Source organism: Orbicella faveolata, unplaced genomic scaffold (assembly GCF_042242905.1).
Source record: "Orbicella faveolata isolate gen_17 unplaced genomic scaffold, um_ofav_v1 contig_12, whole genome shotgun sequence".
In the NCBI taxonomy this organism is placed as follows: Eukaryota; Metazoa; Cnidaria; class Anthozoa; order Scleractinia; family Merulinidae; genus Orbicella; species Orbicella faveolata.
The window spans coordinates 1,848,563-1,874,087 of NW_028301539.1; the positions used below are offsets into that span (position 1 = coordinate 1,848,563).

Sequence of the window (25,525 nt, forward strand, 5' to 3'; positions counted from 1 at the left end):
GCACGAAGCTTCGAAACAAAGTATTAATGGTAAAGCTTAGGGAACACAAAACTTGGACGAATAAAGCGCACTTACGAATAGAAACAGTGGAAGACGAGTGCAGCTCACAATAGACGTAAGATTTGCAGAAATTTAACTCTAATTACCGACAATTTTCCAACTGCTGGTACATGCGTGCAACCCTAATTCAAACTTGAAAGGTCGGGGGCGAGGGGGCTTCTTTCACGGGGGAGGCTCTTAAAGAGGCCCTGAATGCGGTCCTGTGCAGGTAAAAACGGAGAGAAACGAGAGAAACGTACACGTTAACAACCATCAATTGGCTTGTCACGACACGCTTCCTCCTTTGTCAAGTGTTGTGTAACAGCCCAAAGAGTGACTGCGAAAACCAGACACCATCTGATCACATGCCCACTACCAAGAAACCTTTTTGTTTGTATCATTTTATTTGCTTAGTGGCAAAAGAAATTTACCTCCAGAGAATAACGGGCTAACACCCATCTGTTTTCTTTACACTGCAAAACTGCGCTCATTAAAATTGCTTCATTCCAGAGTAATTGATCCATACATTGCCTATCAATAGTAATTTGTCTCGCACAGGCCATTCAAGAAACTTGTTGAACACTCTGTTGACGGGTTTGGCTAAAATAAAAACTTGTGTTATGACACCCCTCAAGAAAGTGTTCTGACTTGAATTCGCTAACGCTTGGCAAGAAATATGAGAAACCTTGTATATATAGCTATGCATGTACCGTACTATATTGACAACTCAATTAATACAGCCTTGAGTAAAATCTAGTGAGCTATGCCAGGAGAGATAAAACTGACCCACGATTACTCGGGGATGTTGAAGACTGAGAATTTCTATTACCTCTGTAGGTCCCAAAATAGTTTCGCAAGTCAAAATTTCTTTGTAAAGACTACATAAAAACGAAGTTCTCTTTGCCATTAAAATAACTCAAGCTGTATTTCTGTACAAACCTAACCTCTCGAAAGCACCAATTGCCACACTATATACAAAAAGAAATAATAACTAACAATGAGAATTAACGTCTTGGCTCCGAGAATTTGTCCGAAATTGGCGCCACGCGTAAATTTTGATAACCTATAATACTGTGTTCAACCGACACACGAGAAAGAAAAATTGAAGCTTGATACAACTTGCGGTGTGGGTGTTACAACTAAGCAAGTGTAGAGTGTAGAGTCTGCCACATCTCAGGCAGTACCGTCCTACGGATGGGGTGGGTCCTCCGTTGGCCTGTCATTCGTGAAGCTCACTAGCCGGGTCTGGTAGCTGGTAGTGGGACATCTTTTGCCTCATTACATGACGTCTACAAAGAACTCACAAGGATTGCCCATAGCCATTCTAAAACTGTTCCTACTAGCCGAGACGTTCTCAGGTACTTGATCAAGAGGCCTTGGCATCATAGCAATTCCCGGCATAGGGGGACCGCCAGGCATCGGAGCTCCTATAGGAACTCCTATGGGAACTCCTATGGGAACTCCTATGGGAACTCCTATAGGGGGAGCTCCTGGCATGGGCGGTAGTTGAACTGATCCTTCTACGCTGCGAGCCTCGCGTTCTTTGCTTTTGCTTTTGCCTTTACTACTACCACTCTTCTCACTACTGCTTCCACCACTGCTTCTGTGATCACCGTCTCCGCGGTCACCGCCTCCTCCACCGCTCCTTTTAGAACTGCCACTGGCACTGTGAGGGCTTTGACTGCCACTGTGTGCACTGTAAAATGACTGGGCGTATCCTGGTGTTTGTGCGTCAACAATGGGTTGAGGAGGTGGGTACGACGGCATTTGATGATATCCGTAACTTGGTGGTCCTGACATCCATGAGATACCCTGTTGATGAGTAGGGAGGGGTCCCAGAGTATCTTGGTCACCATCACCTTCATGTTCGTTAATTGAAAGGGCAGCCATATCTACAACACAAACATAGAGGATATATTAAAGAAGATATACCGCAAGAGCATTGGAACCATGCAAGACATTTGCTCTCTCATTAAACATTTGAAGGAAAATTAAGCAATACGATTCAAAAAGGGGCACCATTTCGTAGCAAAGCTTATCTTTGTTTCTGAAGAACGTGTGGCAGCCCCACCTCCAAACTCAATCACAGTTCACACCCTGACAGGCCCTACACCTCAGAATTTCCATGCCTCCTTCACATGTTTACATTGTAAAAATGTTGTGGGTGGGTTGAACCCCTATCAGTCCTGTTGGCTAACTACGATACAGCTACAGACTTACTTCCACAAAGATCTCCAAATACATAATAGCACTGTTCTGAGAATGTAATCTTGTTCACTGTGTGACGAATGAAGCCAGCCTGAAGAAGAACAAAGCAAACGACAATTATTACAGCAATAACAAACAACTACTGAACGCCGAGCTTTTATACATCCTCAGTGTTATTTAATTTAATTTCTTATATCACCATGTTAAAGAAAATAGATGACATCTGCACTCTCTAGGGCAGGTCTAAATGTGCAAATATTCCACAACTCATGATTTTCCTTGAATTTAAAGAAACATGTCTTGAAATTCTGTGACGAAAGAACTGTGTTATAACAGAGATTTAACATTACCTTTAAAAGATTGCAGGCATATTTTCTTGCTTCTCGTCTGTCTTGAAAACCTTCTACATGTGAATAAAGCCAGTCTACTACATCAGATCCTGAAAAAGACAAAGCATAGCAATCCGCAAAGTTGTGTGAGACAACAGAGTGAGACTAAAGCCCATGCCTATAAAACTACAAAGTGCATTTCAAAATACACAAGTGAAACTACTGGAACAGTTGTTAGAAGCAGTTGTTACCTTACCTATAAATGCATTAGGAATTGTGATTTTGAGCCACATCCTGTCTCTAATGTCAAGCCCAGAGTCTGGTGCAGCCATTGTTTTAACTATTGTGCTCATGTCTGTGGTTACTGAGAGTCCTTCGCCTTCTTGAAGTTCCGTATATCCTATAACAGAAGGTAGAAAACACAACTAAATAAAGCCAACTGGACTGGAATCATATGCTATCAAAAATTTTGAATTATGAAAAGAAAGTATTTCTGAAGTGAACAATAACAAAAATGGGACCTGCTATGTTTGAAGTAATGTTGGTAGATGTGACTACCAGTATACGTTATAGGTTTTAATGAACAGATCTACAGCTGACGATGTCCAATACTATCGTAGACTTGTCTAAATTCAAGTCACACCAGCCAGTAAAATAGAAATTTTGTTAGAGAATGGGGTGAGTGTATTATGGGCTTTGCTGGTCTTCAAAACTTGAAACCCTGTTCATACCTGCCAACCCCCAGAGTACAAAAACCTGGAGACGGCTAGAAATCTTTGCATTGTAAAAATATAATTTTCGACAATGTCTGAATACGCTACGAAAATCACCTGAAGGCCTTTCGAACGTTCCCGACGTCTTGAAAATAACGAAAATAATGAAAAAAAATTAAAAAGAGCCACAGTAGGTAGTTCCCGGGAGATTTGGTACTCTAACCGGGAGACGGGGAGATTTGATGAAAAACTTGGAGACTCCCGGGAAAACTGGGAGAGTTGGCAGGTCTGCCTGTTGATTCACACACAAAAAAACCAGTCACCATAAAAACACAATAAAGAACCACATAGCAACTCACTGTCTGATTCTGGTAAAGAACTCGTCATTGATGAACTTGTAGATGTCACTGTGCTAAGGGACTGGCTGTTTGGCTGTTTTCCATATTGAGCTGTTGGTCCAAACTCTAGGATTAGTTATTAAAGAGATTCTTCAGTTAAAACCAATGTCATGAACAGATTAAAAATATGAAATGCAGACTAATCTTGTACAGCAGCAAAAAGCCATTGAATTCATACTTACGAGTCATTTGTGTGGTATGTTGAACCCATGCTGAGGTATCAATTGGACGAACTGGTTCACCTAAAGGGAAACATTTTAATTTATATCACTACCAAGGAAACAATGTTTACTCTCTTACTTCATAAAAAAGACGTGCCTTGTCACTCACTGAACACAATCCTCTCAACCCCAAAATAATAATATTTAGCCTTTATACACTGTAGACCACAACTACAAATACAAGGACAATCTTGTGGACTTCAAGAAGAAACAATGATATAAAATCTCTCAAACATCAATAAACAAAGTTTATGGAGGCTGGAAAGATTTCCCTTGCGTTTTGGGTTTATTGGGTAAATGAATTGGTCATGGCGCACTACTCTTCTTTCATATGGAGATGAATAGTTAAATGGGAGACACAGGATCATGGATGAAGTTACATGTGTTGTAAACCAGCAAAAGACAGGAAACACTGGTATTTCTTCATTATAACCAAAGGTGTGGACACACATAAAGCATTACAGAGTCTTCAATCATACCTTTAACAAAATCAAAGGACTGAAGATAATTGTATTATTAAACAAAGGTTTTAACTTACTAGGTGGTAATGTGAAATATCCTTTTGGTGTTGGATCCCAGCACTTGGCCACTGTCAGTGTTATAGGTCTGAAAACAATAATTATGCAATAAATTGGAAACATCCCTCACTGGAAGACCTGTAATCAACATTTTAAATGCAGCATTGTGTAGTAAACATTTGTGTTCCAGGTAATCTCTACATGTATCTGACTACATAACAGCTATGTACTGTTACTAAATTGTGCTAAATTAAATGTCATTCACTTAGTGCATTGAGTATTTAAGGAAAAGGGCAATTCTAAACAGAATAACCCCCACAATTTCTTTGTCAATAAAAACAGGTTCCATTGAGTACAGGTAAGGGCATATGGAACAGATGTATAATCATCACAAAATTTGAACTTGACATTAATTCCATCTGACACAACCATGCGACAAAATTAAATTGGAAGGTACTCCAAGTAGTAAATTAATTATAAACATAACCATTAGGAAAAGGCTTTCAGCTGTTACAGAGAAGTAAATTAAAATCTTATTCCTTACCCTGGCTTATGAACCATTTCTCTCAACACTCGTACAGCATCATCATTACTCATATTCTCAAAATTTACATCATTGACCTGTGAAGGAGGAAGACAAGAGATCAGAAGAGTACATGCCTCATAGCATTCAACATGCCATGCCATGCCTCAGAAGTGTTCTAGAAGGAATGATCTCCATTTAAATCAAAAGTGGTGGAAATGGTTCACATACCTGTAGAAGCATATCTCCAGGTTCTATTCTACCATCTAAATCCACTGCACCCCTGAGTAGACAGAGAAACACATGAAAAGAAGGTACAGAACTATGCATCATGCTCTTACAGAACATGCTATAACACTGAGTTATATACATTTAGAAAATAGCCCAAAGAAAATACACACACTAACTGCTTAAAAATTGTGTGTCTATAACTTAATAGAAACACAGAAATAGCACAAGCCGTTGGCATAATGAAAAAGAGAATTTACATTTTGATGATCAAAGTGAACAAGTTGTTTTCTTTTTCTCGACACAGAATTTTCTAAGAGAACTAGAAAACATGTTCTCAGTATTTCTATTGAGTTACAGAAACAGTTGTGGAAGTTTGGGAGAACTCAAAAAAAGCTGTGGAACCACTCACCTTTTGGCTAGTGTTCCCACAGCATTTCTCATTCTCTCACACTGCCACTCGTGTTTTTATATCTTGATAGAAACACAGTACATGTTTTCTATTCCTTAAGTAGAATTCAGTTTGGCAAAAGCACAAAAGAGTTCATTAACAAGACAAACTTTCAAACTATCACAAATGACTCAATTCTCTTTCCGCATTGCATATAACCAAAAAGCAACAATTTTTAAACTCACCCCTTCATGATGGAACCAACGTAAATTCCACCATCTCCTCTCTTGTTGCTTTGCCCAACAATACTTATTCCTAGAAAATTAACTTTTTCTGGAAACAAAAGGAAATAAACCATTAAAAGCATGCCCAAGAGAATGATACCAATGGTAACAAAAAGTGAACATATTTTTGGTTTTAAGTCTTACCCATATTTAGCGTGACTGTTATGATGTTGAGCGACATAGTTGATTCTGTAATTGTACTGAACGATGAACACTGTAAAGGAAATTAATTCCATCAGACATTATAATTATTGGAAAATTAAAACACATTAAAAGTTTAAGTGTGCAAGCAAGAGCAAGAGCAGCATGTTGAAAAAGGCTTTTGTTTTAATAAAATTGCTACCATTTTAATTTGCAAAATATTAAAACATGAGTGCTGCATGGTGGCTATCATTTCAATGCTCACAGAGTATGGGCTTAAAGTTAAAACCACATTAACTAACAAGGAGCTTATAATAAGTCCTTATCTCTCTTAGACCTTTCTACTTTCAATTGGTATTTCAATGATAGAGCGGTTTTTAAATGAATTGAGTGTCGTAAAACCAAACCCAAACTAATTGTCTTAGCCAATCGCAAAGGCCACAGCCAGTAAAATGAACCAATGAAAACTCGAAGTAAGTACATGTAGCTGGTGCAAAGGGTGGGAAATAAAGTGCGAGTGAATTGGTTTTGGTTTTACCTCTGATTGGATAAAAAAAAGTAGCAGAAGTTTTTAAGCCAATTGTGTAGCTTAGTTGGTGCAAACTTTATAAAATCTGCTATTGAACAAAACAGCAATGGTAAACAAATTGACTACAGTATAAGCATTCCAAAACTAGTTTCACATGTAAGCCAAACAGGAAATCCATCCAGAGTGGATATCAAGTCTTGGTTAACTCCTATGTAACTCGATAGAGAGCTTAACATCAGACATCCTAGGTATCCAACAAAACAATTACTACACTTTGGTAGTTCCTGTCTGCACCAGGCTCAAATACAATTACACAAATTTTCTACTAATTGTTCTGAGTTCTTGCATCCCGCACATCACAGTCATATCCCACACATCACAGTCATATCCCCTAGGCATGTTTTCTTTCCTCACAGTTATCATCTTCTAGATAATGCATGTACATTGAAATTACAAAGACAAGAGAGGTAACCATTCTTACTCGTTGAACTCTAGGCATCCTAGGTCGCCTTCTCCTTCTCCTATGTCTTCCTCTAAGAAGCTGAGATCCTTCTGTTGTGCTGGAAAATCTTGAAACACTGCAACACAAGTACACAAATTTTATCCCTGCCACTGCTGTTGATCACCTAACCAAACCTTACTAGTAAGAGTTATTTCTAACCTAAGTAGCAATGTTGATAAGATTTTACCTGCTTTGATCATCCGAAGAGTCCTGATAGCTTGTTGTTTCAATATCGCTACTCATCATGGATGCACTCTCATATCTGTCACCTTCATGTCTTCCTCCTTGACGATGCCGTCCATGGATCACTATAACACAATTGCGTAACAACTTTACAAATAAATATATACAAATGTTATTACATAATGTTTCAGCAACCTTGAGACACCATTATCAAGGAATGAATAGATGAGAGTGAGTTCAAAAGAGGTAAGACCTGAAGATTTACATATTAAGTGAAGTCTTAAGTCTTTGTCTAACTTAACTTCATTTATGTAAATCTCCAGGTCTTACCTCTTTTTAACTCACTCTCATCTATTCATTCCTTGATAATGGTGTCATGAGGTCACCAAAATGTTTGGACATTATATTATTAGTTTTTGCATGCTTACGTCTTTCAAAGGAATTACTAAAAATAAAAGTTATAATGCGCATAAAAAAAAGAATGCTGATAAAGTTGTAAAAAGGAAACAGCTAACCATATTTTATTTAGAATGTTGAAATACCTTCATTTCTGTTTATGTGTTTTTCTCTACGTCTTGACCCTCTTCTAGAACTAACTGTGGAATCCACTTCAGAGTCAAAATCGCCAGCTGTCGAGTGTCCTCCATGGGGGCTAAACATAAACATAGAAATATCGTCTTATTAATTCTAGATGTTCCTAATAGCAGTAGTCAATTGCTGTTTGTAACAAGGAAAGGTAGTTGTCCAACACAAATCAGTAGGTTTTACTGTTTTTGAAACATCAGATAGTAATAATTCTTATTATTGAGCTCATTTATCCCTGCTTCCTAAACTGATGATGTCCTGTAATATCCATGTGTTTACAAATAATTTGTTTTTGTCATACTGGGAAATAAATAACTGATATACAGTACAATCGTGACTTACAACTACCCTGTTAATATGGCCACCTCATTATTACAACCACTTTATACTGGCCAAGACAAAAGCTCAGTCATTTTCTTATTTAAGGAACCCCTTTAAGACAGCCACCCAGTTAATACGGCCAAATTTTTGTAGCCCGTTGGAGACTGGATTAACAGAGCTCCAATGTACATACATGTACAACTTTATCCAAACTTTTTACACCTTCAATCTAGATTTTATTTTGAAGCAATATTGATCTCCACTTCAATAAACACTATATTCCAACACCTGCAAGGCCAGAGAATCACCAGAAGCTGGCAAGTAGCAGGGACAATCTAACAAAATACTGAGGGTTAACCGGCAATGGACTAGCAATCCCAGGGATTGTAGCAATATGCAGACAAGGCTGAAAGATGTAGAATTTGGTCCATTGTACTCACTGGAAGGAAGGTGGCCTTGAATCCCCAATACCAACTGTTCTTGGCATGGGAGGATGCAGGTCAGACGCAGCAGATATAACAGATTGTTGATCATCTCTGCCAGTGTCTGAAACACTACTTGTGTCTGAGGTGACAAGCTGTAACAAGAAAACAAGCTATAAGCATTAAAATGATATTGACTATACCGGCACGTATTAAAAGTTTGAAAACTTAACACTTTGATTGGGTGAATTGCTACAACGTACATGGTAATTAATGTACAAGAATATGCAAAAGCAGTAATATGATATTAACTTCTTGGTTAAAATATTGTTGCAAAGATAAAAGAATAGTCCCTCCGTGTTTTCTGTCTGACGCAAACACTTGTGTACTGATGTACATGTGGTGAATATCTATTGAATTTGGCTTCGCTAAACATCCCAGACACACTCAATCTCTCAACCAAATCATGCTTTGTTATTCAAGTGAATATTCCAAAGTGCTGTTGCTGGGGAAGAAAGACTTAAATACTTATCTAAATATAGAAAAAAGTAGAAAATGTATCTGGTCATCTCTACTACATCAACAAATTATAATCTTCAATTTATCTTGAAGATTACCAATTTTAGTTACTCTATTTCATGATTTGGGTAAAGAGTGTAAAAAACATGAACCATTTGATAGAACTGTAATTTGCTGACTGATTTAAATATTTGAGTCTTCATAACTATTTGTAATTAACTGTTTAATTCCAGCAGTGATCAATTTTGGTTTCTACAAATTTATTTACCAACAGTACTTTAGGAAAACGTAAAGCAACCAAGTAACAAGAATGAATGATTATTGCCAAAGTTAGGAGAAACTGAAACTCAAGACATGGTGCACATGTAGGTATAACATACATTCTATGGTAATTTTACACTTCAGATGCATGACAATTGAAGCAAGATGGACCTACATCATGCAAACCAGGTCTAAATTCCTAAAAGTACTAGTTGTTTTCTTTAAAATCTTAATTAGCCATATATCTGTTATCTCTGTAGTTATGATTTCAACTTCTCCAAACAACAAGTCACCTAAGCTAAATACCACAAACAATTCCTTTTAGACAGAGTTCTGCAATTAATACCACCATTAAAGGCGGGTCTTGTCAGTTTAAGAGCTTTTTTATTATCACAAGAAAGTACTTAAATCACTTTGAGAACAATACAATGACATCAACATATTTTATGCTTATGCAAGTTCTTTTATTAATCATTCAGTGGTTTTGCTTGGCCTATTCAAAACCACCAGATAAATTGGATTTATTAACTTACTACAAAGGGTAAAGCCTCTAAATCAATGACTAACAATTTCATGTTTCCTGAAATTGAAGTTCAAAAAGTTTGTTTTTCTTTTGTAAAAAATAAAAAAAAAATCTTAAAGTTGTCATTTTCAGTGGGATGACCTTAGATCCACAGAGCTCACTTAGCAAAAACTTTAAACAAACTTAGAGAAGAAATTATAGTGGAAAGTCTTTTTCCATTATAAATCTAGGATCACAGCCTTGCTAAAATTATAAATCTTCACACTACACTTCACCAGTGGAAGGACAAAGACCTTTTATTTTTTGCAGCCCTCGATCATTTGTCCAAGAATAAACTTAATTGTTCTAATCTATCAAAAGGATGCTAATGAAGGATGCCAACAGAGTCATTAGCAGATGAACCCAAGAATGGAATACCTGGCCTTAACGACAATGTAGAACAAACCCTAAAACACCACCAAACAGCTGGAAAAAATCTCTCCAAGATGCTACACAAAACACTGTCATCAAAGTCTACCAAAAATAACCAAACCTTGAGTATTTAATAGGTGTGTAAAATACCTATCAGTGGTATGAATTAACTAATCCCCTCTTAATCCTCGCCTTCCATGTGATGTGAGCATGAATTGTAAAGATTTCAGTATTGAGTAATGAGTGTTTTTGCCAGAACATCTGTCTTCAATGCATTTTTCTGGCCATCATATCACTCACGTAGTTATCAGTTAATTGGTGTGTGGCCAGTCAGGCACGGATCCGGACGAGTACAAAAGAAATTTTAGATTATTATAAAGAAACCATCAAAGAGCGCAAAACCCTTTACATGCCGGTTTCTTGTTCATTTCACCTGACATGAATGTAGCAAATTTGAGAACGTGACATCGACTAAACGAACTTTAGAAGGCTACTTTTTCAACAGATTTCACTCAAGTATACAAATAGCACGCGAGGGTAAAGAACCACAGAAAATTCAAGAGAACAACCAACTTTTCATTGACAATCAAAAATCTCGCCTGACCTCTCAAAATCATCAGCCGTACGACCGACAGCAATTTAATCAATAGCCTTCTAATTGCAAATCTCGTAACAGCACTGTGCTTTTAATGTTAGACAGCGCTTTCGGCATTGGTTTAGAACTTACCTTGAGTAAATTACATTACTCTTGTGACAAACAGGGAATGCAAATCACCGGTTGTTTTATTCGCTTGGGACTAAGGCCGTAACGCGATTTCGAACAAAGAATCGTTCGACTCGCGAGACGGCAAAAGAGCACAGTGTTTACATATACGAAACAGTTACTGGTTTTTTCCGTATAATCTAGATTAAATCTTAGTTCTAAACAATTGACTCAGTAGGAACTCGGTGTGGTGGTATAAATAAAAGATGAGGTTTTGTACATTCAAGGAAACCTGATTAATGAAGGACAATCGAGAAGCCAATATATTTCTCGAGATAAAACACAACTACTCATATTTGAGGTTTAGGTCGTGTAGTGTAGGTGATTTTAACTAAACTTTAAAACAGCGAAACAAATTCAAGCTAAAATGTGTTTATACTAATTCTTTCTTCTACTGCAGCGTTTCAAATAATGGCCGTAAAACAAGATCATCCCTAAGAGAAGTAAACATAGCGTTTGGGCGCCATAAGGATATATGTCCTCATAGGAATTACAAAGGAAGGAAATCGCACTAGAATACCACAGAAATCAGTTCTTATGTAAGATTTGGACTAAAACAGGCAATCGCTTGCAATGGTCGATCGCGATTGAGTTACAACCTTAGATAAACTGTGTTCCCTGCTACGAAAATATATCAACAAAGCCGATCTTTTAGTTGGCTTGGTTCGGTAAATTATTTGCGGGTTACGGTAGCTTATAATTCGATGACAACTGGCTTACCCAGGCAACGACCCTTCCATTAAAACAAGGTAGATTCATCTCCTCATCGCTTATCTCCTCTTTGACCACACTGCAATACAAATCGTAAATTATCAACCAGAGATATCAGTTACAGGTAAAACGCTATCAGAAGTTTGGCTGGAATGCATGAAATCTGCACGAAGAAGCGACAGATACTGTTCGCCCTAGGTCGCTGGAAATTAGGGAAAATTGATAAAACAAGCAAAAGGTATGTACAGTTGGTAGGCACGGGGAGTCTCCAATCATACGGTCGTGTTGCAATGTGCACCCTGGTCGTTCTATGAGTATGACAAGACACTTCATATTTGAGAGTGTATTTTGAAGGTCGAACCGTAGGAACGGTTTCCCTGTGTTTTTCAAAACAAACGTATTTCACCATCTGTTATACAAATATAAGCCCTTTACAGAATCAAACGTGTTGCGCTTGAGAAATAACTGTAGAGCGAGAAAAACAACGTAAACACTGGCTAAGAAATGAATCTACATAAAAGCTCTGACTGAGTACATACAAACTCACCCGAAATCATCGTCCATACTCTTGAAGAAGAACTTGTAGCTCGGCCGATTGAGCACATTTTTGAAATCAGAGAGGGTTACATCTGTAGGACTTTTAGGAAGCTTCACTAGGTACGGCGTATCTTCGTCATCTATGTGGTATATAACCTTCGTTTCGTCCATTTTGATCAATACACTCTTCACCACACCAACATGAACAAGAACTTCTGTCGCATGGCTGGCACGTCAATCACTGTTGGGTCACATGGTAGGTGTCGGCCAATCAAAGCGCGGCGTTTGACAATCGAAGCAGACAACAACACATTCATCACAAAGATCAGAAATTTATGGTTCGCGCGGATCGGAGGTATTTCCCTGATCTTGCCGGTGAAAAAGGGGCACCAACCGTCTTAAAATCTGGGGATGAAGCGAGTGGTAAGTGCTGTATGCACGAGGCACGTTCAAGTCAAATGCTTGAAAAATCTGTTTCACGCGAAGACACGGGTCACGATTCCGCACAAAGTTCCGCTCAAAGGACTTCCGACCCGACGTTTTTTGAGTGAAAATGCCGCAAAATCATTTGGATCACTGCGCCGGTTTCATGCTTCGCTTGATATCTAAATAAGCCCAGCCAGTGAGTTTTAGAGACTTAGTGAGCTTAATAGTATTACCTTGCAGTAAGAGTCTGCCTATTGATTATGCTGATCATGAAGACAAGACACAGGAAACTGTCAGTGAAGAAATCTCTGGTATTTGGAATTCACTTGAAACAAAATAAACACCTTTATACTCCAGATGTGTTTATGTTTGCGATAGGCCGTTAATTTAATGCAAACTGGCACACAGTGCTGTATTTACCCTGTCGTGTCGACGAAAAAGTGTATTTGAGTACTGAAGAAATGGAATCAACACAACACACAAACTCTGTCACGGCTTGGTTTGAGGTTAATTGATCCGATTAGTTTAAACCAAGATTTTAATCACCAAGTCGTGTTTCCTGCCGGGTAGGTCCTAAACAGGAACTGTCTGGGTCACAGAATTCAAACAACCCGTTTAATAACTCAAACTTAAACCAGTGTAAGTTTTAAGGAAATGGTATCAGCTAATTTAACCTACAGTCCTTGTAAACAAGACCTTTTTTTGCCCTAGTTAGTTTGATTCAGATTCTTTGCTGCCACTTGATTAGCACTCTTTGTACCCTTATAGACCGTTCTAGATGTGTACTTGTTTAGGATAATTTTAATGTTAATCTGAGAAATCTTTTTTATTTGTTGCCATCCCTGTATGCATTTCCATGGCCCGGGTATTAAGCCACAATGATTAAGCTGGCCCATCCAGCAGTTTTCCAGGTTTACACCCCCTCCTCCTCCTCCTCCCACTCCTCCCCCAATTTCCTGTTCATTTTATACTATTCACTAGATTATAAAATTAACTAAAAGTGAATGACTTGAAATAAATGCATACCAAATCATTTTGTAGGTTAACAGAACACCTTATCTGTTCTAAAGCATCAAGAGGGCGTGAAGGTTGCTCACAAGCCAAACTTCAAACATTTTTTTTATCAGTGCACACTAAAACAATCTGCAAATTGATGATAAGGTGGAAGCCTTATTTCTTTCCTTCTCATCGATGTCCCAGTTCTAAAACAAGCTAAATGCAGCAGATCTGTTTGGATTTGTGTTTGGAGATGTAGCACCAAAGGAAAAGCTGAACTCATCAGATCCTGGTGTTTGTTGATTAGGTGTAGCATCTCCAAAGATGGAACAGCCATTCAATGCAGGTGACATGCTTGTTCCAAAGAACCCTCCACCATTGCTACTTTCTCCAGATACTGGTGGTCCAAAGAGGTTTGTTGTTTTTCCAGCCAAATGAAATTCACCACCTGTCCCAGTGAAGAAGGCATGAAAAGACAGTTCTCAATAACATCCAAGGTTATTGCTAAAAAGCTTTATCATTTGATAGTAAGGAGGGTTATCCAGTGACTTCCTCCTTGACTAAACAACTTTAATATGAGGCTCAGAATGTGTTTTTCCAGGAAATATCCACACTCTTGCCTTGGGATGGTTTTTGGATTAATCCCCCCCCCCCCCCCCCCCACTATGTCCGCTAGGTTTATTCCATGTTGTTATGGTTTGAGCAGACACTGCCATCCAAGATAAACTGATCTGCCATAAATCATTTTACAGGGTAGCGTTACATGACAGAAAGACAGCTGGGCCTAGGGGTGAGGGCACTCCCAGAAAAATTGGGCAGGGGTGTGCAGCGAGTTTCTTGAAACCCTTTTCCTATTTCAGACAAGAATCTTTGATTTTCTCTACCCTATGTCTGACCCAACTCAAAATTCAATCCCATTTGACTGGAGCATGTGACAAGCCATTGCCACATATACACAGTTTGCATAAACCCTCCAGAATTTTTTTTTGTTTATTTTTAATGAAAGAAAACTGAGCTCCCGCCTCAATATAAAGTTTAATTTGCATTCATGCACTTGCCTCTTTTTCCCCACAATGCACTAAGTTTATTGCCTCCAAATTAAATCTCTCCTTCCATTCCTCTTTCTAGAAATTTCAAGCTTTGAGAACACATAATAAATTGACGAAAGGAAAACGCACTTGTCCAAGGAATTTATCTAGGGGAAAGCTGATATCTTCACAACTCTCTCTTTATATAATCCCCCACTGACCTCTTCAGATATATTAATATAAGAGGCCTCAAAATTCCTTACAAAGTTGCATAATCCATTGCGTGGTTTTTATGGGATTCTTTTTAATGAAGAATTTTTAAAAATAAAACTTGAGTTGATTTAGTTCAAAGATAAACATAAAAGAATGCAGAGATAATTTGGAAGTATACATCTTCATTGGAATTATAATTCTGGCTGGAATGTTGCTTTATTTATTTTTTTTTTTTCTCAAATTTTTGATCTTGTCATGCCGATGTCTAGGTGTTAGCAGACAAACCAACAAACATAGTTTCAGACTTTTAGAGCACTTTTTTCCTAGATGCTGCCTTGACAGAACAGAGTTCCAAACTCTCAAATTTGCTTGCAAAATAATTTAAATTTTACTCCTGGATTTACATCAAGTAAAATCCTTGAAACTTCTGAACCCTAATTAAATGCAAATTTTAGCAGGAAAGGCTTAACAATGGCCTGCAGTGCAAAAGCATGTACATTGTATCGGTCTACACATGACCGTCATGTTTGCGGCAAATTTTGTGTGATGCCTCTTGATGTACATATTTAGTTTCATTGCAGCTCAGTGTGTTTGGTGATAGGGTTTGCCCTTGTCTACTTAGTGCAACAATAACACCTTTCACCAGAAGTTTTGCCACTGGCACAGAGCACCTTATCCCCACCTATTAGAATCAGCTATTAACAGTTATGATAAATCCTGCTTGCTGAGAATGAATGCTGTTGCAATATTACACAGTAAGTTTGAATCATGGTCAACATTTGATACTGATAGTATTTAAAACAAAACGTGTAACTAACCAGTATGTCCTGGATTATTTCTTGTCTCTTGCATGTTGAATAAGAATGGTGCATTCTCTGTATTTGCCTGAAATTCGTCAAAAAAGAACATACCCATTGAATGGTGGACAACAGTTGTCGCACTTATTTTATAACTTCCAGGTTACTCATTACTGTGAAGACCCTCCCTGTTATTCATTCTTTTGTCATTTTTATTTTGCCTACCAGTGTATAATATACATACATACTTTTAATAGACCCTTTGCATAAAAAGGCGCCTAAATTTGAATAACAATTTTTATACATCTTAAGCCCCACAGTCTGAGTCATGTGAAAAATCCTTTGTCTGGAAACATAAGTACGCGGCTAAGGATGTGCAAAGTATTGTTATTCAAATTTAGGCACCATTTATGCAAAGGGTGTATTAAGAGGGGATGTTTGAAGATGTAACCCAAAAGCACTGACCCCCAGTCTGCAGACTACTCTAGCAACTGGTCCATTTACTAGCCCTACAGACCCCCTCTATGGACCACCCCAAAGTAGTGTAAAAATAATAAATGAAGATTTCACTTATGGGTTGTCTTATACATTTTATCATGTTGGTGAAATTTCTAGTGTTACACTGTGCAAATGTAACAGACTTGGGTTTTTGATGCCCCCCCGCCCAAAAAAAAAAATTGCCTAAAGGCTGTTTTTAGCATAAGGAGATGCTGATGGCAAAAAGAAGGAAAGTTTTTACCTTCCATTCAGGGCTCAACCTGGCCTAAGTCTGTTACATTTGCACAATGTAACAATCAAAATTTCACCAACATGAGTAATCTGTTGGAGAACTCGTAACTGAAGTATTTATTTATTATTTTTATTCTTTTTTGGGGTTGATCTGTTAAGGGGGTCCGTAGGGGTAGTCCGTGGACTGGTCCCTAGGTAGTCCACAGACCTGGCACAGGGATTGGGAAGGTCAAACGGGCCAATGAGCCTATGGCCCATGGCACAGGAAAGTTGTGGGCCATTTTTAAAAAGTTTGGGCCATTAGGGTAAATAGATGGACCATAAAAAAATTTTGACAAACGATACGTAATTCTTGATTGCTGTTGTTTTATACTTTTTACTGGACTTCAAGCTAGGTTTAAGTGTACAGTCACAGAATATAGCTAACACAAATTATATAACCTTTCATTGAGGTTAAACTATACATTCTGAACTGGAACTGATTAAACTTAACACACCAACTCTGACATCAACATCACTGAAACATGCTCAGTTTTAGATTTTGAGTGACAAGTAAAGTTACATTATTTTACAATTTAAAACTTGAGCTATGTATGAACTGTACAGTATACATACCACACCTGTAGCTCTCTAATAGTTAATGAAATGTTAACGAAAAGTTTTTTGTTTCGCTTGGGAAGCTTTGTTTTGATTGTTGTTTTTAGGATCACAATTTGTTGTGGCAGGCTCAGCATTGATAATGCAAAATGGAGACAATCTCTGAGTCTTTTCCAATTTCGGAAATTTCGATTTTGGAAGCGTATTACAGTCGAACCTCCGGTTGCAACCACCTCTCCTCAGCGACCAGTTTTCCAAAATATCAAAAGTTTCCCAGTCAAATCACTACATTGGGAACCTCTTGTAAGTGACCACCTCTCGTAAGCAACTGCGACCACTTTTAGAGCTAAACGTTTGAAATTTTCTTTTGTTTGTAACCTCCCGTAAGCGACCACTTGACAGATAATAGAGAGGAAATTAGATAGTAAGGTGTTGTAACTTTCTCATATTCCTAAGAAGCACAAGAGATGGAAGTTTCTCAATGGAGAACCAGATTTTTTTCTCAAAATTGACTTTTCACATGAATAAAACATTGCATCACCATTGGTGCATGGGGTAAGTCTCTGCAGTTACCACATTCTAGTGAGGAAAAATTTCAATTCAATATGGTCTAAACTCTCCTAAGCGACCACCTCTCATAAGGGACCACCTAGGCTTGACATTTAGGGTGGTCGCTTATGGGAGGTTCGACTGTATTTGGCTAATTATAGTGTGCAAAACATTCAAATCATGATTCTATCATCAAAAACAGAAAGCACAGTCCGAGTAAGGGCTCTGGGGAGGAAAACAAAATGAACGCTTTTATAACGTCCATAAAAGAGAAAAGGCATTGTGATTTCCTGTTTGTTTATTTGTCATTACACTGAAAATTTCACAAATGAAAATCCTTTCCAAAAATAGTGCATATTTTACCAGCTGTTTCGCAGCTAGGGCACATTGCAGGCCCGGTAGGTACTTTCATAATGCGTCATTTCATAGGTGTATGCACCATTTGCACATGGCACATAGCCTTCCCAATCCCTGCCAGTCTGTAGTGAAGGTCAGCAGACCTGCAGGGGTCAGTGTTTTTGAAGAGTTTCCAGTTTGTCAATTTTCTATCGTCATCATCATCATCATCATTGCCTGTAGCCCCGTCTGGGGCAAAGGCCATCAATAAGCACCCTCCAGTGATCACGGTCCTGGGCCAGTCGTCGTAGCTCTCCCCACATGTAGCCATTTCTCCTCATGTCTGCCTCTAGGTCACAGTGCCACAAGTTTCTTGGTCGGCCCCTCTTCCTTTTCCCCTGAGGGTTCCAAGTGAGGGCTTGCCTTGTGATGTTAGATGAGGACTTCTGAAGGTTGTGGCCAATCCACTTCCAGCGTCTTTGAAAGATGTCAACTTCTATAGGTTGCTGTCTCATTCTTTTCCACAGATCTTGTTTGCTGATGATGTCTGGCCAGCATATCTTAAGAATCCTTCTGAGGCAGGTGTTAATGAAAGTCTGGATTCTTTTCATAGTGGTGACAGTGGTTCTCCAGGTTTCGGCTCCATAGAGCAATACAGGCTTCACGATGGTGTTAAAGATCCTGATTTTAGTGCTGGTGCCGAGAAGTGATGATCTCCAGACATTCTTCAGCTGTTGGAAAGCTGCTCTCGCCTTGCCCATGTGAGCTCTTACATCAGCTTCTGTCCCCCTGGTGTTATCTACGATGCTGCCTAGGTAAGTGAAGCTCTCCACCTCATCCAGCGCTTCACCTTCCAGCATAATGGGAGTATCTGTGACTGTGTTGATCTTCAGGACTTTACTCTTTTTGATTTTCTATCATATTACACATAAATTTAGAAATATTTTGCTCAATTTGTTTCAACAACTTTGAAATAGAAATAATTTTACATAGAAGAGTTATACTACTGTTAAGGCTCATTGGGAATTTAATACTGTGCTTCATATCTTACAGTGCGACTACTCCAACCAAGGCCACCCGACAAAATTTTCCACAATTAGCAAATAAAAATCATGAAGGTTAACAATAGTTTTCCAACAAATTATCCATGTAATCAAACTGTTCATTACAAAAGTAACAGATTTATGGTCATTTTGGATAATTTGTTGGAAATTGTGTCAGGTGGCCTTGGTTAGATTAAGTTGCAATGTATCAGTGAAATTCAATCAATTGAAAATATCATTGCTCCTCTGCCTAACACGCTGCTTGAAGCACCTGACCTGTTCCTTCTCTTTATCCACAGAACTGTGGTCAAACATTGGCCGGCTTTGAAAGAGAAAACCATCACCAGGTGACTTGTTTAACTGCTGGATCATGTCTGAATGCATCTCAAAATTAAATGGACTGTTGATCACTTCAGAGCTTGGAGTAAAACCAGAGTTTTGATGGCCTAATGATGTTGGTGTCGAGGGGAAGACTGTTTCTTCCTCATTAAGATGTGATGTGATGTTGCATGGACTTCTGGTTGCAGCTGTGGGAACAAATAACATCTCATTTACTATAGCCTTTTTTTGTTTCTTGATACACCTTGTCAAATGCAAACTACATTAAATCAGTTGTTTTCAGGTACTATGCTGTTGCAAGTTCATGTAGGACTTTCAGATCATGGTTTAATTGGTAAAATAAACATGAGAGTGGACATTGAGTCTTCCGGTACCTTCTCCCCTGACACATATATTTTGATTATTAAATAATAGATTTAATTGAAGAAGATTTTTTGAAATTAATTTTTTTCTGCCAATAGGCCTTTTTAGCTTGGGCAGCTTGTTTTCCCACTACAGACTAGCTACATGATATTCCCTAGAGAATTGTTCTTTTGTGCATCTAAAGATTATTTATTCATATACATGCAACTATTTGAAAATTTGAAAGCAAGAATTTTCAAGGGTATTATCACATCATCTGAAATGGGGCAACAAACTGCCCAAATTAAAAACGTCTATTTCTGTTTTCTTTCTTTCATACCCTCCCTCTCTTGCCTCATGTGTTAAACTTTCTTGCTTCCCACCCCCAAGCTTGTAGTGGTAAGACTGTTTGTGCAATAAAATTTGGACCAAAATTTGGCAGCAGGTTTAAGTCGATGAGGTTCTTAACCATAAGGAGAATTAAGGAAGGAGGGCAGTGAAATGGCTTGTGCCATTTTGATGTCCAAGCTTCACCAATTGTTTTAAAAGCTCTACTAACAGAGCTTAAATTACTTTGCCTTGTGGAAACAACAGAGACTGCAAGATTGGTAGTCTAGGCCCCTCTTTCCCAGTTTTCTGTGTCCCACTCTCTTCTCCCTCACACACATGCACATAAACAATCATGGTTCAAACACGCAGTTATAAAGAATAACAGAATGAAAGAGGACATGAATGCCTGGTTGTCGATACTTTTGCTTGTTATAATATTTTATATCTTTCCTCATAACAGAGGAACCTAAACTTACAGCACCCACTTTTTTCCAGTGACTCATTTGTATTTTGAAGGTGTAAATGAATGCGCCCTTCATCCTGGGCAACACTTGTTTGGTCTTGTGTAAAACATCTGCTCTGTTGATCTGATGTATCTGGTAAATGTTCAGAGTGAAGTGTATCTGGTGGTGCAGAATCCTGTTGCTGGTTGGTCACATTTCTGCATTCACATGACTCAACTTCCATACCTCCATCCCTTTGACTTTGCATCAAGGACCTGTTGTCTACCTGTGGACTTGCCAGCTGCAGTGTTGCTCTCACTGGAGTATGAAAAGACTGAAGTGGAGTGCTTGGAAGTAGATCTGTTGAAAATGGTGTTTAGTTTCATTTGTCCTCTGTTTTAAAGGGCCCCTTCCTGCAATGAGGTTAGAGCTAGCGAGTCGTATTTTGACAAAAGGGCCAATTGGCAAGATAAACTAAGATAGATACAAGTAGGAGCACACTGCTAGAATGTATCATTTGAAAACAATGATACACCCATCATGGAGAATCTTAAGTAAAAGTCTAGCATGAGTCTAGAATTAAAAGTTGAACCATAACCAATCCATGGGAGTATTTATTGTTAAATGGCAGCTGAACAAAAAGGTCTTTGTTTCAAAGTAAGACAACATTATAACCGTGGTTGGGCAGTGCACTTTCAGAAGTGATTCTTGTATTGTTTTCAAACATTTGGTCCCTTGAGAAGTTGCTGAGCACTAATAGAACTATTGAGTTTAACAGAACGGAGGCAATTAATTTTTTTTTTTTTTGCTATGGCTATGAAATGTGTAATACCGTTAGGTTGGGATTTGCTGCTTTGGCATTCCCTAGATGAAGATGTTCTTGCCCGCTCTTCCGTTGAGTTCTTTATTTTGGTAGCTATCTGTTGAAGACAGTCTTCAGTCTTTCTTGTTTCAAGATTTAGCTCAGCCCTTCAAGTTGTCAAGGAATGTCACCTGGTAGCTAAGGGCCTTTCAGACAACTTATTAAATGAAGGCTGTAGTTATAACTTTGATGTGGCTCTGTTTCTATTCCAGTTTCTATTGCATTAAGCTGCTAGGATTATTACTGCATCCCTTAGGAGAAAGCTAGTCCATCATATATATATCAGAATCACCACTGACAACACTTACATCAGGATCATTCAGGGATTTTTTTCCAGTTACTCTGACTGTCCCACTGACTGAGGTTATAATAAATATTCATTAATAAATTCCCTGATTCTCTCTTGTTTATTGAAAAGTTGAAGTACTGTTTAGAAAGTTTTAGTTCTTTTGTTTGTCAGATTACTATTGCTAACAAGTTTTGATCTTTAGTGCAATGTACAAGTGTACTTAAATTAATATATTGGATACATCTTGACAATGACTGGAATTGCTGATGTTATTCCCTTCTCAGCTGATTCTGAAACAATAAATTAAATATCATTGTAAGACTTCTTTCAAATATGAATTTGTTTGATTTTCCTATGCTGATTAACCATTTCCTGTCTTAGTCTGTTCTTACATTATTAATTTGTTTTCACTAGAAATTCAAACACTCTCCAATTCATTAGTTGTTACAGGCTGCTATTCAGATTTTCTCTGAACTTATTACACACTCTCTGGCATCTTGAGTACCTTCAATGTTCTTCTTCTCTTTTTCCATACTTGAAATGCCAGTCTCAAGTTCCAGAACCATGAATTTTATTGTCTCCACTAAGAAGGGCAAAATGAAATAAATAAGGAAAAAGAGGTTAGATATTCCTTTAGTAACGAACCTTAACATTGCAACTCTCATGAAGAAAATTCAGAAAATTCAGTACAGAAAACAACAGATCAAATACCAAAACCTTAACAAATTCCTTTAAAGTGGTACTATGATCAAATTTTTACCCCTTGAGTTTTTAGGTGCATCACATAGAATTCCATGAGAGAATAAAAGCTCCATTTACCGTTTGCAAATATCTGCATTAGTTCCGGAGATATTTAAGTTTGAAAAATCTGTAAAATATGCAAATGAGATGACTGATGACGTCATACACTCAACCCAATATTATATCAAGTATATAAATAAAGCTAACTCGGTCAATTTACAGCACAGACCATTGAAACTTGGTAGGCTAATAGTTCTACATGAAACACACCTACGACTATAAAAAACTCTGTTCCCATGGCAACTTACTCTTCTCCAGTCCCCACCCACTTGATTTCAATATGTTAGTGACTTGCAGCTAGGAAAACATTAAACGAGGCCACAAACTCTAGCTAACATTTACATACTTGCTGGATCATGCATATGAGGTACCATTAGCAAATATCAAAAAGGAATGCCAAAGGTGGCCAGAAAAGCCTTGAATATCTCTGGAACGAAAAGAGATATTTGAAAATAGTAAACCACATTTTCCTTCTCATACAGACTACTTGTTTATGTTTTAAAATGGCTTAGATAGGAAAGATGCGATTTTCGTCATAGTACCACTTTAATAGCTAGTAATGTTAAGAATAAGAATGTTTCTATCTACATTTATCAAGGAGAAATGAATGTTGCCTGTCAGGTGAATCTTGTAACATCTCTGTAATCACTGCAAGTAATTACTGGTTGGACAACTGCTTACATTCTTCTTTGCTTTGCATTGCATGCTTCTTTATCTTTGTCAGTTCTTTTGCATTTGCCTTATTTTCATACTGCTTCTTGTACCTGTCCCATATTGCTTCGTACTTTGCAAGAACAGTTTGGTGTTCCAACCTAAAAAATAAATCAAGTATTACATGTTAATTATTTTAATACTTGCAGTATCTAGTCCAATAACTTTTCATTTATGTCGGTTTAAAAATGCACTAAATGTTGACATTCAGATAAGGAAATTCTAGATGTATTCAGAAGAGATGAAATTTCCAACTCTTGCCTGACTTGCTGCAGTTTTGCAAGCACCATTTCTTTCTTTTTCTGTAAAGCTTCTTCATGTTCTTGGAGAACACTGTTCGTTCGCTTCAAACTATAGGTGAAGTGAGAGAATTCGGCTATATTAACCTATTTGGCCAATATATTAATAACATTTCTTCTATTAGACAGCATTTGAAAGTAAGACTTCGTTACCATGTGTTATAGTCACAGATGCACAAGCTGAGTGTTTCATCGGTTTCTTTAGAATAGATAAAGAATCTTGTACCCGGCACTCATCTTATTCAGTGATATCTTATGTCTCATTTGTTTTCATGTGACATGATGTTGATGGAATGAATGAGAACCCCTTACCCTTTTGTGTACCATTTTGACAGAAAAGGTACCGCTTGCACTGACCTCGCTATCGCTCTGTCCATACGGCAAAGTTTCGGTCTTAGATTTTCCCCTAAAGACCTTCCTCTTGGTTAATAAGTTAAAGTAGTTGGTAAAAAATACCTTGGAAAGCCCAAACGGAAACCCACCATCGGCACCGAATTCGTCGAGTTAAGGTTGGGAGTATTTTGTGAAAATTGAGATGTAAACTCATTACCTTTCGCATATCTCCCTGTTTTGCGTAAACTGTTTGTGTAACTGTTTAGCTTCCTCATCAAGTTGTGTTGTGCACTTTCCTAGCTCTTCCGTTAGACGAGTTTTCTCTTCCAACTGTCTCAGAAGAGCTAAATTTTAAAAGTAAGTCAAAACTTTACTATTTAAGCTTAAGGAGAGAGAGAGAGAGAGCGAGAGAGAACTTATTAATTCGTCGTTACAGTATAACAAGTTTTGTAGTTTAGAGAGTTTTACCATGTGGTATGAGGTAGTATGATTCCTGTACGCAAGTAAGTTTCCAAACGTAGCAATCAACTCCTTCAAAATATGACGTTTTTGAGACAAATTACTTTCGATAATGAGCCTTTTCCGAAAATATGTCCGCACAAAAACGCCTTTCTTCTTTTTGTCTTTGGGGAAATTGCTGTTCTTGTCTTATACAGTAAACTTATTGGGAACAGAATTTACCTACAACTCCTGAAAAGGTGGAAAGTTTGCCAATTTCCAATAAAATGTACGTAAGAAGTTAACGTATTTATACTAACCTGCATATCGTTGCTTTTCTGTTTCGATTAGTCTCACTTGTTCTGAATTTTCAAATTCTGTTTTGAGGAAAAATTCAAAATAAATTTAAGCTTAGGAAATATTGAAAATATTGCAATATTTAGTCTTGTCCCATTTTATACCGTGAGTTTTTTTTTTGTCTTATTAAACCCCACGGTAAACATCTGAAACTCATTGTAACCTATAAAATTTGCACATGAGAAATGTGGATTGTCTACCATAAGATTATCTCAGATAATCTTTTAATCCCTGAAAACACGGTTCTCATTTTGTAAATGCTTGAGGTGCTTTGAAATGCTGTCGTCTCAAAAAAAACTTACTTGAGGTTATCAGTTCTCAGCTCCTTTTACTACTAAGAAAGGAAAATGCTCTAGCGATGAACTCGTAGTCAATGACCGAATAGAATTTTCACCTTTTAGAGTAGGTTTTGGAGTATCGCTTCAAGTTGGCAAGCGAGAGCCACGAGCAAAGTGATCTATGGCCGATTTTTTCACTAAATTTTTGGACCATGTTTACCTGCTTTATGAATGAGCTGATCAATCCCTGGTGAACACTGCTGATGCTGTGTAAGTAGGTGTCGAGGAATGACTGGAGAATTTAAATCAGAGGTCTGCATCTTCAAGATTAATATAAACAATCTTTGACTACTTGCAGGCAATTTTTGAGTTGACGACGTCGTTGGCGAGTCGTTTTTCCTTCGTTGTTTTCCTTGCGCGACCTGCGACCTTGACCGTAAGTTTTGGCGACAAAATTTCCCGCCTTTTTGCTGAGGCGCCACCGCGGCACGCCAACCTCCCACAGGTACCTCCTATGTCCTCTCCCCTCCTTGGGCATATTTCGAGTCGGGTACAAAATTTTAACTTCAAGTAAGGTAAGGATATAATTGAAAAATGTGACAATCCTATTCTGCATTAGTTACCGATACAAAATATTGTAAACTTCCGAAAGTAGCGACCCCTCGAAAGTAGTGAGCCCTCCGAAGGTAGCGAGCCATACCCCCGCCCCCCCTCCCTCCCCCCCCCCCC

The 25,525-nt window shown here is 38.0% G+C and overlaps 2 protein-coding genes and 1 long non-coding RNA gene across 7 annotated transcripts; 1 reads left to right on the forward strand and 2 right to left on the reverse strand.

Moving 5' to 3' along the window:
* Nucleotides 1-424: 424 nt before the first annotated feature.
* On the reverse strand, nucleotides 425-12,431 carry LOC110067497 (segment polarity protein dishevelled homolog DVL-3-like). 4 transcript variants are annotated; one of them, XM_020774832.2, is made up of 17 exons: nucleotides 12,271-12,431; nucleotides 11,733-11,802; nucleotides 8,554-8,690; nucleotides 7,750-7,859; nucleotides 7,212-7,332; nucleotides 7,004-7,100; nucleotides 5,997-6,066; nucleotides 5,814-5,901; nucleotides 5,181-5,232; nucleotides 4,971-5,047; nucleotides 4,447-4,514; nucleotides 3,870-3,929; nucleotides 3,649-3,738; nucleotides 2,833-2,976; nucleotides 2,598-2,686; nucleotides 2,260-2,338; nucleotides 425-1,931 (listed from the first exon to the last, which is right to left on the reverse strand). In XM_020774832.2, exons 1-17 carry the CDS (start codon nucleotides 12,429-12,431, stop codon nucleotides 1,318-1,320), a joined length of 2,127 nt encoding a protein of 708 aa, XP_020630491.2. In that variant the 3' UTR covers nucleotides 425-1,317. The 4 variants fall into 4 exon arrangements, with proteins under 4 accessions (XP_020630491.2, XP_020630490.2, XP_020630489.2 ...); XM_020774831.2 differs by having other exon boundaries at nucleotides 2,833-2,982; XM_020774830.2 differs by having other exon boundaries at nucleotides 3,649-3,753.
* Nucleotides 12,432-12,613: 182 nt separating this feature from the next.
* On the forward strand, nucleotides 12,614-19,741 carry LOC149116079 (uncharacterized). 2 transcript variants are annotated; one of them, XR_016205313.1, is made up of 4 exons: nucleotides 12,619-12,683; nucleotides 15,546-15,678; nucleotides 18,459-18,746; nucleotides 19,274-19,741. It is a non-coding gene; the product is annotated as an uncharacterized LOC149116079 (long non-coding RNA). The 2 variants fall into 2 exon arrangements; XR_016205314.1 differs by lacking the exon at nucleotides 15,546-15,678 and having other exon boundaries at nucleotides 12,614-12,683.
* LOC149116080 (uncharacterized) lies at nucleotides 13,152-25,482 on the reverse strand. Its single transcript, XM_089281977.1, has 12 exons — nucleotides 25,017-25,482; nucleotides 24,482-24,538; nucleotides 23,941-24,067; nucleotides 23,353-23,442; nucleotides 23,062-23,192; nucleotides 22,085-22,162; nucleotides 21,821-21,869; nucleotides 21,261-21,397; nucleotides 20,462-20,608; nucleotides 19,251-19,501; nucleotides 15,742-15,808; nucleotides 13,152-14,163 (listed from the first exon to the last, which is right to left on the reverse strand). The coding sequence occupies exons 1-12, from the start codon at nucleotides 25,114-25,116 to the stop codon at nucleotides 13,889-13,891; spliced, it is 1,509 nt and encodes a 502-aa protein (XP_089138103.1). The 5' UTR covers nucleotides 25,117-25,482; the 3' UTR covers nucleotides 13,152-13,888.
* Between the last annotated feature and the right edge of the window lie 43 nt (nucleotides 25,483-25,525).

Excerpts from the sequence above, each read along its gene's own strand:
- LOC110067497 (XM_020774828.2), bottom strand. The coding sequence starts at position 12,431 with ATGGACGAAACGAAGGTTATATACCACATAGATGACGAAGATACGCCG. Across the intron at positions 5,048-5,180 it reads CTGGAGATATGCTTCTACAG|GTCAATGATGTAAATTTTGA; the intron begins GTATGTGAACCA and ends CCTCCTTCACAG. Across the intron at positions 2,983-3,648 it reads TTCTTTACCAGAATCAGACA|TTATAGGATATACGGAACTT; the intron begins GTGAGTTGCTAT and ends TTCTACCTTCTG.
- LOC149116080 (XM_089281977.1), bottom strand. The coding sequence starts at position 25,116 with ATGCAGACCTCTGATTTAAATTCTCCAGTCATTCCTCGACACCTACTT. Across the intron at positions 22,163-23,061 it reads AATGCAAAGCAAAGAAGAAT|TGGAGACAATAAAATTCATG; the intron begins GTAAGCAGTTGT and ends TGCCCTTCTTAG. Across the intron at positions 19,502-20,461 it reads ACTGGAAAAAAGTGGGTGCT|CTGCAACCAGAAGTCCATGC; the intron begins GTAAGTTTAGGT and ends TTGTTCCCACAG.